The sequence below is a fragment of the Myxocyprinus asiaticus genome, chromosome 35, assembly GCF_019703515.2.
Source record: "Myxocyprinus asiaticus isolate MX2 ecotype Aquarium Trade chromosome 35, UBuf_Myxa_2, whole genome shotgun sequence".
NCBI classification, from domain to species: Eukaryota; Metazoa; Chordata; class Actinopteri; order Cypriniformes; family Catostomidae; genus Myxocyprinus; species Myxocyprinus asiaticus.
This window is the reverse complement of record NC_059378.1, coordinates 31,395,038-31,411,792: the sequence shown is the minus strand read 5'-3', so window position 1 is coordinate 31,411,792 and position 16,755 is coordinate 31,395,038. Positions and strand designations below refer to the sequence as shown.

The following is a 16,755-nucleotide window of genomic DNA, read 5'->3' as shown; positions in this document are numbered from 1 at the left end:
TATGACTCAAAAACATTGCACACCTGCCCACTACAAAGCTGCATCAATCACTTATTATTATGGAACTAATTTATGCTATAATTTTGCTATACCTAAATATACATATACATATAATTATGCTATACTTATTGCTGCTACACTACAAAATAGTTTACAGTCTACAGCTCATTTTCTGTGTATTTATTGTCCTATGTATCTATTGTTCTGTTCTGTGTATTTATTGTATTGTATTTATACACTCTGTTGTGTATTGCATTTTATGTAGTCCTGCGTACTGTTCTGTGTTGCACCATGGTCCTGGAGTAACAACATTTCATTCCAATGTATAAGCTATATAGATGAATGACAATAAAAACTCAATTGATATCTGTATTAACCTGATCAAATGAAAATTTCAAAGTTGGATCTTCTCTCTGCTCTTTCCTCAATTAGCTGCGAGACACAGACCATGGTATAGAAGTAAATGTTAAATCTGTTACCTTAGAATTGAAGAGAACTTGAGACTTGCTTCGGCAGCAGAACGAGTAGCTGCGCGCATCACCGCACAGGCTGTAACCACTTCGGGCATCTTTTGCGTGCTTGTTTCCCCCCATCCTGGGATGTAGTCCATCGGGAACATCACACCTTACCTTAGATCCGGCAAGATTATTTCCCAAAATTATCAAAACACTCTCCACAGGTAATGCAGGAAGAACTCCTATTTCTACTTCCTTTTCCATCAAATCAGAATACAATTAGATTTTATGTACTGGAACTGACAGTGCCTCTAATCCTATTCTGCAAATCAACAGACTCTTCCTTGTATTTGACTCAGAGGAGAAAGGGAGAGCGGACTCTATTATAAAAGCTTCAGCTGTGCCTGTATCGTGTAGAATTTTCACTGGTCTCTTCTGGCTACTGTCTATGAGAGATACTAATCCCTTGGAAATAAAAGGTGAAAAATCAGAAACTTTGTCAGACAATGGATTTTCCTTCTCTTGCTGCTGGTTTAGTGGAGTCTGATCAGGCACCACCAACATGCAAATCGGAACCGGAGCAGCCGGTTATAGCACAAATATGGGACTTTGTATTTATTCTTCGTGCTTTTTCTTTCCCTTTTGTCAACGAGCAGTCTACTTTCCAGTGGCCTTTGCCTTAACAGTAGTGACAGACTAAAGTGGAGTCAGGCTTACCTTGATCATGGACGTTTACTTTAAACAAGGGAGGAGAAGTGGGCAGTGCACCCAGTGAAACAACCCGGGCGGCAGCACTCTTCTGTTCTCGGTTGGCTTTAGCCGCACCAAACCTTTCGGAGTGTGATGGACTGACTCATATTCGTCAGCTATAACAGCCTCGTTCGGTGTACATATCTTTTGTTTAGTAATGGGAGGGACTGTGTTTTTAAATTGCTCCAAAACAATCAAGTTAAACAGCTCGTCAAACGTGGTAACGTTGGATTCTGCACACCAACGAGTACAATGTAGAGTTAATTCACGTAGCCAGTCTACTAGAGTCTTCCCAGAACATTTTGTTAGCATACGAAACTTCACACGGTAAGCTTCAGGCACAAGTTCATAAGATTTAAGAATGGCCTCTTTCACCTTCTCATAATCCTGACTGTCAGCTATACTGAGAGCAGAATAGGCTTGCTGAGCCTTACTGAAAATGACACACTGTATCATAACTGTGTGCACCTTACTGGTCAACCTTGACTTTTAGCAATTAGCTCAAACAACATAAAGTCTACATCATTTTCATAAAATTTGGGAATCAATCTCAAATTCTCGGCTGCACTGAATTTATGGGATGAAATGTCACTCCGCACTGAGGTTGGTTCATTACTAGGAGAAAGTTTTCCCTTTCTGAATTAACTCGTTGCCATTCAACATCTAATTTTTGTTTTTCCAATTCTGTCTCTAAACTACATTCTTCCATCCTAATCAACAGTAATTATTTTTGTTGCTCAAAAGTGAATGTGCTATCAGGCAATTTAACAGCGGTGCAATCCTCTTTAGCATTTACTAGAATACCTCGGTCGGTTAGCATTGAGAGAATGATAACACAGAGACTTTCTTTTAACCGTTTATCATGCAGAGTGAGACCAATATCATAATGAGCGACAATTTCCAGAAGCTGCTCCTTCTAAATCTTTAGAAGGAGCACTAACAAATTTCTCTAATATGGAAGTCATTTTGGGGTTAATAAAAATCAGTCACTTAACAGGTTTGACACGAAGTCCCTTCGTAAATCTTGATTATCAACTCTTCCCACTATAAATACCTAAAAAAACAAGCTACCTAAATGTAGACCCTAGTCTTCGAGCCGACATGCGGTGGTTACTTGCACTATTGCCACGGGGCTGACAGAACAACTAGTTGTAGGCGATTCCCCATTAACCAGGGCTTGCTCCCGGGACAAAAGCTCTACCCACAGCACAGCTCAAAATAATAAAAAATAAAATAAAAAATTACATGTCTTTTTCAAAACATGATGCTCAGCCTAGCCGGGAAGTGTTTTCAACCAAAGCCACGTTCAAATGCACCGCCACCACTCTAACAAGCTCTTACACCTGTCCTTACTTTCAGAGGTCGGAACACACTCATTAGTCAGTAATTTATTAACAACTTTCCTTACCAAGGAGACAATCAACTAACACTCAAACCTCTTAACATTTCTCAAAACGTTCACATTTCATTTACTAACCTATCTGTTTCCTCTCTCTCTCCCCATTTATACACATTTATTTTTTTTATACCTTCCAAAGATAACAAAAAATATACGTTGGAACGTTTAGACGAGCCCCCATTTGTTATGGTCCCAACTCTGAGCCATGACAAAAGAAGGGGAGACGAGAGATAACTACTATAAAAAAATCAAGTGTTTATTTAATATTGTCACCAAAATGAACATATCAGGTGAGAGGGTAAGTACCATCTGCTCCAGGAAATCTCTCTCAGTCCTTGCGGAGCAGAAACTAGCGGCCGTCTGGATGCCGGTGTGTGTGGCGTGTCCAGATAAAGCAACACGGAGACTCGGCCACTGTTGCCAACTACTTTCAATGGAAAGTAGCTAAAGCCTGCTCGTCATTGCATTGTATTTGCATTCTGCCTAGCGTCAGCCCTTTACATCTGTTTGTTTCTTTCCTCCTCTCTGTGCTCACATACTGTATTTTAATACAGCCGAATTCCCAATAAAGCAGTTCTCATTTACATATTTTTCTGTTTCTGTTGTCAGACAACGTAACGAGTCTGAAATAGTGACTAAAACACGGCCCATTAAGACTTTGTTAACCAGCAGTCACTTCCAAGCCATTTCCAAGCTGCTGCACTGCACTGTTAAAATCCTGATTTTATAACCTCGAAGTCGTCTGACAAAATCACCATACACATAAGTTGCAGACAACAGCTGTGCTGTGATTTCGGCTATATCTACATGTAAAATGATCACTCAGTGAGAGAGAGTTAGCAGCAACAGAATGTCTTTCTTATTTCTTTCTCTCACACAGCGCACAGCCTCCTGTTAGCTATTTTTTTGAATGTGTGTGTGTAATGACCAAGGCTGTGTGTATTTGTATTTATATTTATATTATGTGTATATAAGTTTAATAAAGTTTATTATTATGTGCTTGAATAAAGTACAATGTACAGACTTGTCTAAATAAATTATCTGAATTCAGAGAGTTCAGAAACAGGAATGAACTAAACCCCTGTGATAGTGAGTGATAAGACAGTGATAAGCGCATGAGAAGAATAAAAATCTGATTAAATGGTCAAATTAAATAGTTTAAATTAAAACAGAAGAGCAAACAATACAGATTAGTGATTGGTCCTTGGCAACACTGTTTGCACATGCGCAGCTCATTCACGTCTATGTCAGCGGTGCGGTCAACATGTGTGCCTGCGGCAGGAAAGCAAGACTTCGTGCTCGCGGGAGAGTACTGGTGACTTTATTCTATGGAGAGTTGCTAAGGTTTGTCCAAAAAGTCGCTAGATTAGTTGCTAGGTGGTTTAAAAAAAAGTCGCTAAGTTGGCAACACTCGGCAGTTCACGGCCCCACAGCTCGTGCCAGAACACCAACCTGCACCTCCCTAAACACTCTCTAGGAAGTACACGGCGTGGCTCTTATAGGCACAAACCCTTGCACAGTTGTGCTCAGTTAGACAATTGGCTCTTCCTAAACATGCACATACACATAGACAAAACACAAATTACACCCCAAATCCAGAGGCATACCAATAGAGCTGTAACGAGGCACATAAAGATTTAATTTGAAGAAAAACCATATTCAGCTCCAAATGGTGGAGAGGAGGCTGAGCATCAGAAAGACACACCTTTAGATTGAATCACTTGACCACCAGCTGAAGGAGGGCAGTGTATGTTACTCTAAGAGACAGAATGTCGCATTTGTATTTTAAGAAAATAAAGTACAATTAACAAGTCTGGAAATGTGTGTACGCACATGAATTAAAGTTAGAGAAAATCAAATCTCTAATCGCTATGCTATTTCTGTGGTCAACGAGATGATCACATATTATCTAGTTAGTGCAGAAGAACAATGAGTTGCATTTTATTGCTTAAACTTTGAAATGGAAGACATTACCTGCTTATTGATACCATGAAATGGAATTGTATAATATAACATATTAACATTTATTCACTGAAGGAACTTTTTCATTAATTTTATTTTATGATATGTGTAGATATGTTAAGTATATATAAAAAATAATTTATAAGTAGTGTTAAATATAAATGCATGAAGCCCTCTCTTTACAGTGACGAGTGTGGAGGCCTTTCCAATGTGTACTAAGTTAACAATATTACGATATAAAAAACATACCATAACATTTTTTTTTAAAAAAGCAGCACATAGCACACAATTTGTTTTTGAATGCAAATCTGCAGTGTGTGAGACTGGAAATGCCGGGCAAATGTTTTGTGAGGTAAAGATTGCTGTATATCATAATAATGCTTAAAAATTATAATATTATAAAATAATTATAATATGAGTAATCTAAACTTCCACGCCCACTGTGTCATTATCAAAAGGGCATGCATGCACTGTAAACCTCTGAAACTTAATGATATTTTACTCTGAGCAGATTAGGTTCATAGAGTGTTATTATGGTTACTAACATTCTCTGAAAGACAAAAACTGAAAGTTGAGGTTAACAGCTTATTCAGTTTAGTTGCTAACTTGAATTCCCTCTTGGTCACTGTCCACATTTGAGGTTTAAAAGAAGAAATAATCATTCAGAATATATATTTTTAAATTACATGAGGAGTAAATGTAAGAATTTTAAGAATTTTAGAGAGCATGAGTCAGTCTATTCAAATTCATTAAAATTTCAGTTCAGATTTCTCTCTGCAATCATACACAGTGCAATTCATCTTTTGTTTGTTATTCGACTTTAATAGCAAGTGACAAATGAAACATTGGCAAGCCTGAGATGATTGTGTGTTGAATAAAGTTTAATTTATAAGATACATTTTTCAAGTAACAATGCCTTTATTCTACCCAAAATATAGTTGGTGTTAAAGCAAAGAATACATATAATTACACACAACTGAAGAAAACAATACAATTGTCCAGTTCGACTTAAACTTGAAAATTTAGCAAATTTGACTTTATTTAATTCTGCTTTCTAAAGACTACAAATATATTTTGATTTAACTGAATTTTTATTTTTTTTTATTTTTTTTATACAGTACAACTAACATTACATTAATTGTGGGAAGAAAAAAGATATGCTGCCAATTTAATACAAGTAAATATATAATTAAATAAGTAAATATATAGATTATTTTTTTGGGCTTTAGTAAAATAACAATATAAAAGTTTATTGTTATTTTGCAAACAGTGTGTTGTCTTTATAATATCAAGCTTATTATATTTCTCATACGGTATAATGGGTATTTTTACCTGAAAATATATAGCTGTCTTTTTATTTTAAGAATTGGATCCCTCTCAAGGGGATCATCATATTTTGAAGACCATCCTGAAGTATTATAAGCATTATTTTATAATTATATAAGCAAATCAGCATTTAAAACCATGTTCCACATTCTGGTTTACTACATTTTTGATTTTCTGCTCCCGAAACACAGTATCTTGATGTAAAGAGAAATATTTATTTCTCTAAAATTCGGAAATACAAAATCTTAAAGAGAAATCCCCTTCTCTGTACTACCAGCAACAAATAAATATACATCAGTTTCAAAACAATCCCGTTGCCTTCTTAATGTTTGTCTTTTTCCATGGAGGTAAACTGTTAAACTCTTCTTTGGACATTCCAAGTATTGCCTTGAAAGATTCATCAGAGAGATATTTCTAGAATACCAGAAAAGGGAGACAGAAAATGTTACGCCACTAAGCAACTCACAAATACTACAACACTATACAAAGTTTTCACAAGCTATATCTCATTAACTATAAGGTTTTGTGTCAAACGTCTAATCACACAAATTTGTTTTCTCTAGTAGTGATTATCTATGTTGGTTTCAAATATCTAGATAAAAAATGTCTTAAATTATAATATTTTTTGTGAATTCTGTCCTGCAAACTTAAATGTTAATATCATCATATTTTTGTAATAGCTGTTGGTGAACACAATAAAATCACACTGGCATACATTCAGGCAAGGGTAAACTATATACTGAAGGTAGAGTTTAACAGAATCTTTGAATGGTACTTTCATAAATATCATGTTAGGGCAGAGTTGCCACTTTTTTAATGGGGTATGTTGTCACGTGTTTTAAAATGTCAAAAATTTCACAAATCATCATAACACATTTTTTGGCCAAAACAATATTACCTTTTCCATTTTTGGTGGTTTGTGAAACTTTTTTTTTGTTGCTTCATAATACTTTTATTTTAAAACTGAGCTGAAAAGCCTGTAATATTCTGCTGAATGCAGACATAGATTTAAAAGAGAGGAAGTAGATTTTGTTTTGATTTGGTGGTGGTTGCAGTGCACATGAAACCTACACCATTAGTTTAATGACAGGTTCTTTTGTGACAACTTACACCATACTGTGGCCAAAAGGTCAGTGTGTGTTCAATGAACTGTATCTTTTTTTTCCTTAGCAATAATGGTGCAAATGTTCAGTAGATATTTTGTAGCGAGTATTTTAATGTATGTGGCTATAAAGAAATTGACTTTCAAAAATAAACATACAGTGAGAAATATTAATTGGAGAACAAAGTCCATTGGGGCATGTTGTCACAAAAGGTCAACTTGTGTTCAATGAACTGTATAATTTTTTTCTGGACAATAACGGTGGGAATGTTCTTTTTTTGTTGTAGTAGTAGTACAATATACAGTATAATAGTGTTTGAATAGTAATTGAAATGACAGGCTGATAAAAATTGAGTTAGAAAAAGAAAAAGCCTACCAAGTTTCAAACTCTTTGATCAAAGAGTATTTTTTTTTTTTAGTTGTAGTGGCCCCTAGGACTCAAATTTGATACATTTAGCATCTGTCCTCAGAATGTCCTGATTTCTGTGTGCACCAAGTTGCAATTACATTAAACAATGAATTCAGGATATAGGTTACATAGTCAATATGGGGCAGGCTTGAAAATTTAACTGGCTCGTATTCGTGAAATGATTAAACGAATTGTAAGTTTTGTCAATTGTACATGGCAAATTTTGTGGGAATTGGATAATTAGATATGGCAATTTTCCTTGGTGGAAATGAAAAATAATTTAACCTCAAGATTCGGCAGCAGGATTCAGAGCGAGCAAACACAGAATTTTAATTGTAGTGCATAAGGTTCCTGAGTTTTTTAATAAAGGTGCAAATTTGTTTATTCTAGCACCACCTTGTATTGCTTGAATGTCTGCTCGGGCCCCTAAAAAAAAGGAATTGCCAAAATAAAGGGCCTTAAAGCTTGACCCACCTCTCTGTTAGCTGGGTCCACTTTCTCAGGTAGTTCTCCAGTCTCTTTGTAAAGCAGCATTTCTGGTGGATATTCTGAGACAGTCTCACTCTCTATGCCACCAGATCCCTGAAATGAGATTTTAATGCAAATCAAGAGATAATCAGGAAAATATTGATGGAAAAGTTTATGTTGTATGCAAGCAGTACATCATACCGAATCAACTTTAGTTGGCAATGTAATCTCTCCTAATTCTTCCTTCAACTGCTCGTAGGTTTTGCCTCCCTGGGACAAAGATAAAAGTAGTGTTAGAGTGAAACTAGTGGAGCTTGTTCATATGAGGAGAAAGATCCTTAAGGGATAGTTCACCCAAAAATGTACTAATTTACTCACCATTTACTCTTTTAGATGCAATTACAATGTATAGAAGGATGCAAAAGCACCATAGAAGTATCATAAATATACGATCAGCCACAACATTAAAACCACCTGCCTAATATTGTGTAGGTCCCCGTCATGCCGCCAAAACAGCACCAACCCGCATCTCAGAATAGCATTCTGAGATGCTATTCTTCTCACCACAATTGTACAGAGTGGTTATCTTAGTTTAGCATAGACTTTGTCAGAACGAACCAGTCTGGCCATTCTCTGTTGACCTCTCTCATCAACAAGGCATTTCCATCTGTAGAACTGCCCCTCATTAGATGTTTTTGGCACCATTCTGAGTAAACTCATTTGGGGGCAGTGGTAGCTCAGCGGTTAAGGCTCTGGGTTACTGATCAGAAGGTCGGGGGTTCAAGCCCCAGCACTGCCAAGATGCCACTGTTGGGCCCTTGAGCAAGGCCCTTGACCCTATCTGCTCCAGGGGTGCCGTATCATGGCTGACCCTGCACTCTGACCCCAGCCTAGCTGGGATATGTGAAAAAAAAGAAGAATTTCACTGTATATGTGCAAATGTATAATGTGTGATGAATAAAGAAATTATTAATAAACTCTAGAGACTGTTGTGCGTGAAAATCCCAGGAGATCAGCAGTTACAGAAATACTCAAACCAGCCTGTCTGGTACAAAAAATAGATTATCTAATCAGCAGTGTGGCAGCAGTGCAGTGCATAAAATCAGGCAGATACAGGTCATAGCTTCAGTTAATGTTCACATCAACCATCAGAATGGGGAAAAAATTTGATCTCAGTGATTTGGACCGTGGCGTGCCAGATGGGCTGGAATGAATATTTCTGTAACTGCTGATCTCCTGGGATTTTCACACACAACAGTCTCTAGAATTTACTCCAAATGGTGCCAAAAACAAAAACACATCCTGTGAGCAGCAGTTCTGTGGATGGAAAAGCCTTGTTGATGAGAGAGGTAAACAGAAATGGCCAGACTGGTTCGAACCGACAAAGTTTACGGTAACTCAGATACTGTAACCACTCTGTACAATTGTGGCGAGAAGAATAGCATCACAGAATGCTATTTTGAGATGCAGGTTGGAGCCGTTTTGGCGGTATGAGGGGGACCTACACAATAATAGGCAGATGGTTTTAATGTTGTGGCTGGTCGGTGTATATATGGATGGATACCAAATTCACTAAACATCTTGACATCCGCCCTAGTTCCTCTTTGCACATTCATGAACAAATGGTTATTTTGAGTCAGATTTTTTCTTTTGAGTTCAAAGGAAGGCATAACAAGTCCTTTGATTATTAGATTTTAAATTAAGGTGTAATCAAACTTACACTCCATTTCGTAGGGTCCCAGGCAGTGAACCAGCCAGTAAAGGTGGGGGGTTCAAAGCCCTGCCTCACCAGTATTACAGGTGTGTCAGGGTCTCGGGATCCAGGATGTGTCCGCAGGTATTCCTGGCAGGTCGTAACAGATTCACTACGTTCCACTTCATTTGCATCATTTCCAATCCAAAGGAATACCTGGGAGAGACAAGGCCAAAAGACTTGTATTTACAAGCTTCTACAAGCTTGTCATGACTTTCAATTCTTCCTCAAAAGCTGCTATTTTGTTAGGATATGGATAGTAATTTTTTCTTAAGCTGGTAGCTATGTTTTGGAACATGATAGCTGTTTTTTTGCTGGTCAAAGGTTGTTATTAGCTGGTAGGCCATCTTGGACTAGCAACAAACCAGCTTCACGTTACCCTTCACACTTAATTAGGAGTCAAGCACTGAAGGTGCTGGAACCCTATTGTAATTATACTGATTTTCCTCTTCTTCTTCTGACTTAAAAGTGATTGGTCCAACGATACCCAATTTGGCATGATGGTCCCACTACTCCCCCACTACTCAGGTGCACACACCCTCATCTGACCCTAGATAGTGCTATAACAATCTATTTTCCATTTCCGCAAATCTTTTCACAACCTCATGGGTTAGATTCTAAATAATTTTTTCCTCTGATTCCCTGAGTCTAGAGAACCCTGCTTAAACACACCTGCCTGTAATTTTCAAGTAATCCTGAAGCCCTTAATTAGCTGGTCTGGGTGTCTTTGATTAGGGTCGGATTTAAACTCTGCAGGAAGGTAGCTCTCCAGGAGCAGGGTTGGCTACCCCTTTTCTAGAGACTTTAAGACAAAAAAATTATCAAAATGATTTTTATTCATCAAATCGTTCAGAAGATATAGGCTGATAAGTTAATTGGGCCACAGCCAAAAAAAATAAATAAATAAAATAAAAAAATATTGGCTCATATCTTCTGAACAATTTGACAAATCAAAAAACTTTTGATAACTTTTTGTCATGTGGGTCTCTAGATGATACATGCAAACTTTTTCAAACTGCTTTGACCCTGATAATTACAGCTTGTGGCTATATTTTATTAATTCAACCCATTAGGTAGGTAACTTCAGAGAAACAGAGTAAAGTTTTAGTTCAAATTGTACTATCTGATAAAATGTACAGTTAGTGTACCTGATCCCATGTGTCTAATAGCATGACATCATCCTCTCTCAGATCATCCTGTGTGAACTGGGTCACCTCAGTGGCTATAAACTGACCCGTCTTATTGGAGCATTCAAAAAGACGTGGCTGATGATCTGGAGTCATTTGTTGTAATCTTGAAGAGAAAAAAAATCAACAACTAGGAATGCAAAAAAATATTTGCTAAAGTTTCTTCACTGTTTTGTGTGTGTCTACAAATAACAAAATAAACAGGTGTTCTTCGATCAGCATACTGTACCTTCTGTCACTTGCATAAGGTCCCTTTCCACCTAAGAGTTCCCAGAATTCATTTGGCTCCTGACCCTCAGCCATGACTTCCTCAGATAAACCTTGACCAATAAAGGAACTCACCTCTTTTGCCATCGCCCTTTCATCCCCACTGGACCCCTGTGAGATTGTGAAAGGTAAGCATGTGGGTCATATATACACCGATCAGCCACAACATTAAAATCACCTGCCTAATATTGTGTAGGTCCCCCTCGTGCTGCCAAAACAGCGCCAACCCACATCTCAGAATAGCATTCGGAGATGCTATTCTTCTCACCACAATTGTACAGAGTGGCTGTCTAAGTTACCATAGACTTTGTCAGTTTGAACCAGTCTGGCCATTCTCTGTTGACCTCTCTCATCAACAAGGCTTTTCCATCCGCAGAACTGCCCCTCACTGGGTGTTTTTTTGTTTTTGGCACCATTCGGAGTAAATTTTAGAGACTGTTTTGTGTGAAAATCCCAGGAGATCAGCAGTTACAGAAATACTCAAACCAGCCTGTCTGGCACCAACAATAATCCATGCGATTGTCTAATCAGTCAATCATGTGGCAGCAATGCAGTGCATAAAATCATGCAGATACGGTCAGGAGCTTCAGTTAATGTTCACATCAACCATCAGAATGGGAAAAAAATGTGATCTCAGTGATTTGGACCGTGGCATGATTGTTGGTGCCAGATGAGCTGGTTTGAGTATTTCTGTAACTGCAAAGTCTACGGTAACTCAGATAACCGCTCTGTACAATTTGGGTGAGAAGAATAGCATCTCCGAATGCTATTCTGAGATGTGGGTTGGCGCTGTTTTGGCGTCACGAGGTGGACTTACACAATATTAGGCAGGTGGTTTTAATGTTGTGGCTGATGCGTGTATATATGCTGGGATTTTCACACACAACAGTCTCTAGAATTTACTCAGAATGGTGCCAAAAACAAAAAAAAAACATCCAGTGAGCGGCAGTTCTGTGGACAGGAATGCCATGTTGATGAGAGAGGCCAACAGAGAATGGCCAGACTGGTTTGAACTACAAAGTCTATGGTAACTTGGAAAACCGCTCTGTACAATTTGGGTGAGAAGAATAGCATCTCCGAATGCTATTCTGAGATGCGGGTTGGTGCTGTTTTGGTGACATGAAGGGGACCTACACAATATTAGGCAGGTGGTTTTAATGTTGTGGCTGATCGGTGTTATATATATATACTGGTAGCCAAATGTTTGGAATAATGTACAGATTTAGCTGTTTCGGAATTAAATTGGTACTTTAATTCACCAAAGTGGCATTCAACTGATCACAAAGTATAGTCAGGACATTACTGATGTAAAAAACAGCACCATCACTGAAAAAAGTTATTTATCAAATCTAGACAGGCCCCATTTCCAGCAGCAATCACTCCAACACCTTATCCTTGAGTAATCATGCTAAATTGCTAATTTAGTACTAGAAAATCACTTGCCATTAGATCAAACACAGTTTAAAGCTATTTGCTTCATTTAACGAAGATTAACATTGTCATTGTGCTTGTTTTTGAGTTGCCACAGTATGCAATAGACTGGCATGTCTTAAGGTCAATAATAGGTCAAAAATGACAAAAAAGAAATAGCTTTCTCTAGAAACACATCAGTCAATCATTGTTTTGAGGAATGAAGGCTATACAATGCTTGCCAAAAAGAAAAAAACAAAAACAAACTAAAGATTTCATACAAAGGTGTACACTACAGTCTTCAAAGACAAAGGACAACTGGCTCTAACAAGGACAGAAAGAGATGTGGAAGGCTAGATGTACAACTAAACAAGAGGATAGGTACATCAGAGTCTCTAGTTTGAGAAATAGATGCCTCACATGTCCTCAGCTGTCAGCTTCATTGAATTCTACCTGCTCAACACCAGTTTCATATACAACAGTAAAGAGAAGACTCAGGGGTGAACACAGACATTGGACAACAGATAATTGGAAAAGAGTGTTATGGATCTTAACCCCATTGAGTTTTTGTGGGATCAGCTACACTGTAAGATGTGTGAGAAGTGCCCGACAAGTCAGCCACATCTATGGCAAATGCTACAGGAAGCATGGGGTGAAATGTCACCTGAGTATCTGGACAAACTGACAGCTGGAATGCCAAGGATCTGCAAAGCTATCATTGCTGCATGTGGAGGATTTTTTGATGAGAACTCTTTGAAGCAGTTTAATTTTTTTCAAATTGTAATAGTAACTTTTCCCATTATTAATGTCCTGACTATACATTGTGATCAGTTGAATGCCACCTTGGTGAATAAAAGTACCAATTTCTTTCCATAAGAGCAAAATCTGTACATTATTCCAAACTTTTGGCTGCCAGTGTACACAAAAAGTATTTAGATCCCTTCATTGTTTTTCATATTTTATGTTGCAGCCTTATGCTAAAATGCTTTAAATAATTTTTTTCACATCAGTCTACACTCCATACTCCATAATGACAAAGCAAAAACCAAATTGTTGATAACTTGCAAATTAATTAAAAAGAAAAAAAAAATGTCACATTGACATATGTATTCAGACCCTTTTCTTTGACACTGATATTTAGCTCAGGTGCATCCCATTTCTCTGGATCATCTTTGAGATGTTTCTACACTTTGACTGGAGTCCACCTGTGGCAAATTCAATTTATTGGACATGATTTGGAAAGGCACGCACCTGTCTATATAAGGTCTCACAGCTGAAAATGCGTATCAGAGCAAAAACCAAGCCATGAGATCAAAGGAACTGCCTGCAGAGCTCAGAAACAGGACTGTGTCGAGGCACATATCTGGGGAAGGCTACAAAAAAATGTTGGCAGCATTGAAGGTTCCCAAGAGCACAGTGACCTCCATAATTCCTAAATGGTAGAAGTTTGGAACAATCAGGACTCTTCCTAGAGCTGGCCGCCCAGCTAAACTTAGCAATCGGGGGAGAAGGGCCTTGGTAAGAGAGGTGACCAAGAACCCGATGGTCACTCTGGTTGAGCTCCAGAGATCATGTGTGGAGATGGGAGACAACCATCACTGCAACACTCCACAGCTCTGGGCTTTATGGCAGAGTTGCCAGATGGAAGCCTCTCCTCAGTGCAAGACACATGAAAGCCTGCTTGGAATTTGCAAAAAGCACCTAAAGGACTCTTAGACCGTGATGAAATGAAGATTGAACTGTTTGGCCTCAATTCCAAACATCATGTCTGGAGGAAACCAGGCACAGCTCATCACCTGCGCAATACTATCCCAACGGTGAAGCATGGTGGTGGTAGCATCATGCTGTGGGGGTGTTTTTCAGTGGCAGGGACTGGGGGACTGGTCAGGGTTGAAGGAAAGCTGAATGCAGCAAAATACAGAGATATCTTTAATGAAAACCTGGTCCAGAGTAATCAGGACCTCAGACTGGGCTGAAGGTTCACCTTCCAACAGGACAATAGCACACAACCAAGACAACACAAGAGTGGCTTAGGGACAACTCTGTGAATGTCCATGAGTGGCCCAGCCAGAGCCTGGACTTGAACCCAATCGAACATCTCTGGATAGACCTGAAAATGGCTGTCCACCGAAGGTCCCCATCCAACCTAACAGAGCTTGAAAATATCTGCAGAGAAGAATGGCAGAAAATCCCCAAATCAAGGTGTGCAAAGCTTGTCGCATCATACCCAAAAAGACTTGAGGCTATAATTGTTGCCAAAGGTGCTTCAACTAAGTAATGAGTTAAGGGTCTGAATACTTATGTCAATGTGATATTTCAGTTTTTTCTTTTAAATAAATTTGCAAAGTTATCAGAAATCTGGTTTTTGTTTTGTCCTTTTAGGGTATGGAGTGTAGATTGATGTGAAAAAAATTATTTAAAGAATTTTAGCATAAATCTGCAACATAACAAAATATGAAAAAAATTAAGGGGTCTGAATAATTTCTGAATGCACTGTATATATGTATGTATATATATATATATATATATATATATATATATATATATATTCACAGTGCATTCTTATATACATTTGTATATATAAATACAGTGTATACAAATGTATTTACAAATGAATTTTTGAGCAATGACTATCAATATGTTTTTTTAAGGTTACTTTTAGGACAAAATATTTGTAGTGCATAAATAATTAATATTTTTGGTCCATTTTTTTCAGAAGAGAAAGACTGTACATTTTAAATGTGTCTATCTGCTGAAAGACAATTTTGAGTACACTAGCATACAGAAGTCCTCAAAGTGAATAGCCATGGTCTAAAGGCCACAAAACACCCAATTTGATGTCATGGGGTCTTTAAGTGTCAGAATATTTTTTTTGGGTCCACTGTATATAAAGTATAATACTGCCACTCTCCAGTGAGAAGTGAAGTAGTGGACTTTTTATACTGTTCTTGACAACTGCTGGGGGTCTTTCCGATAAAACATTAATAATATCATGATTTATTCAGATAGTGAAGAAGGACTGCTTACTTTGCCATACCACAGGTAAACACCAGACTGAATTTTCAAAAGGAAGACATCATTAGAGTTGAGAGAGGCTGTTAGTGCTGGTACTTCTATAGCTTTTGAATTGGTTGGGTGAGAGCCACAGATCTGGAATAGACGGACAGGGGGCTCTGGTTCTGAAACACTCTTTCTGGAGGTGCCCCCCTAAAATAGAAACAAGTTTCACAAAGCTGGAATTTATTGCATAGATGAAGTTTTGCAATTGAAAAAAGCCAAAGGATGCCTTTAATCAGGAGCGCAGCTAGCCATTTACAGGGGTGTATGCAAAAGCAACTTTGGCACCCACCCTAACGTTGGCATCCCCTTAATGTTTGCTTCATACCCCTTATTTGCCCCACTGCCTTTGACCGACAGATGGGATGAATTCACTAAGAATTAACTGTGCACTATTTCATTGTTTTAGCACCAGAATCACTACATAAATTATGCAAATCAGGTTACGGCGCAAATGTGGCCAAAAATCTGTGATGAACACAATTTGTATGGCACAATTCCAGATCCTCTAGGCCATTCTGAGTGCTAGGATGTGGAGGATGCAGCAGACCACAGCAATCTGGCACAATTTACTGCAACTGCACAGGATCAGTTCTTGAGTTCTGGTAAGTCTCTGTGGCAAACATGCAGCCAATTTGCCACTTTTGATTTTTACATGCAAATGAGCTTTGTACTTTTTTCATTGTTACAACAGGTTTGCCATATAATTTTTTGCCAGAAGTGGCAAGTTGTCCACGGTCAAATATACGCTGCAGGTTCACCACTACTGGTGCAGAGGTGCAAGCATCTGGTAATAGCTGCAAATTTACCACATAATAACTGCCACTTTGTCGCAAATAAACAATTTTTGCAAGGAATCACACCATCAATGCGATTCAGACATCTGAATTATCTATTTAAAATGCTGAAAGTTTGGTCGACTACACAGCGCATCTGGATATATGCCTGGTTATAACACTCTTCTCCATCATCTGATCATTATTTGATGAATTTCTGCTGCCATGATCAACAGAAAATATACACAAACATCTCTTAAATAAAATTCTGTTTACTATCAACTTTGCATGGGAAGTAATAACACAACTTTGTCAAGCAAATAGTGCTAAGAATTGTGGATAAGGACATGTTTTTGCAGTAAAACACCTTTTTTTCAACTGTCTAGTAAATTCACTCCAATTTCTTTTACCTGCTGTTAAAAATTGTGAGGGAT

The 16,755-nt window shown here is 38.0% G+C and overlaps 1 protein-coding gene across 1 annotated transcript in view; it reads right to left on the bottom strand.

The window, feature by feature from the left end:
* Nucleotides 1–5,420: 5,420 nt before the first annotated feature.
* The window catches only part of avil (advillin), a 131,231-nt gene continuing 119,896 nt past the window's right edge, over nucleotides 5,421–16,755 (bottom strand). Inside the window, exons 14-20 of the mRNA XM_051672275.1 lie at nucleotides 15,516–15,695; nucleotides 11,041–11,189; nucleotides 10,773–10,917; nucleotides 9,592–9,780; nucleotides 8,073–8,141; nucleotides 7,878–7,985; nucleotides 5,421–6,306 (exon numbers count right to left, since the gene is read on the bottom strand). Of these exons, the coding sequence (XP_051528235.1) occupies nucleotides 6,193–6,306; nucleotides 7,878–7,985; nucleotides 8,073–8,141; nucleotides 9,592–9,780; nucleotides 10,773–10,917; nucleotides 11,041–11,189; nucleotides 15,516–15,695 (954 nt within the window). The 3' untranslated portion in view covers nucleotides 5,421–6,192. The remainder of the gene's footprint in view (nucleotides 6,307–7,877; nucleotides 7,986–8,072; nucleotides 8,142–9,591; nucleotides 9,781–10,772; nucleotides 10,918–11,040; nucleotides 11,190–15,515; nucleotides 15,696–16,755) is intronic.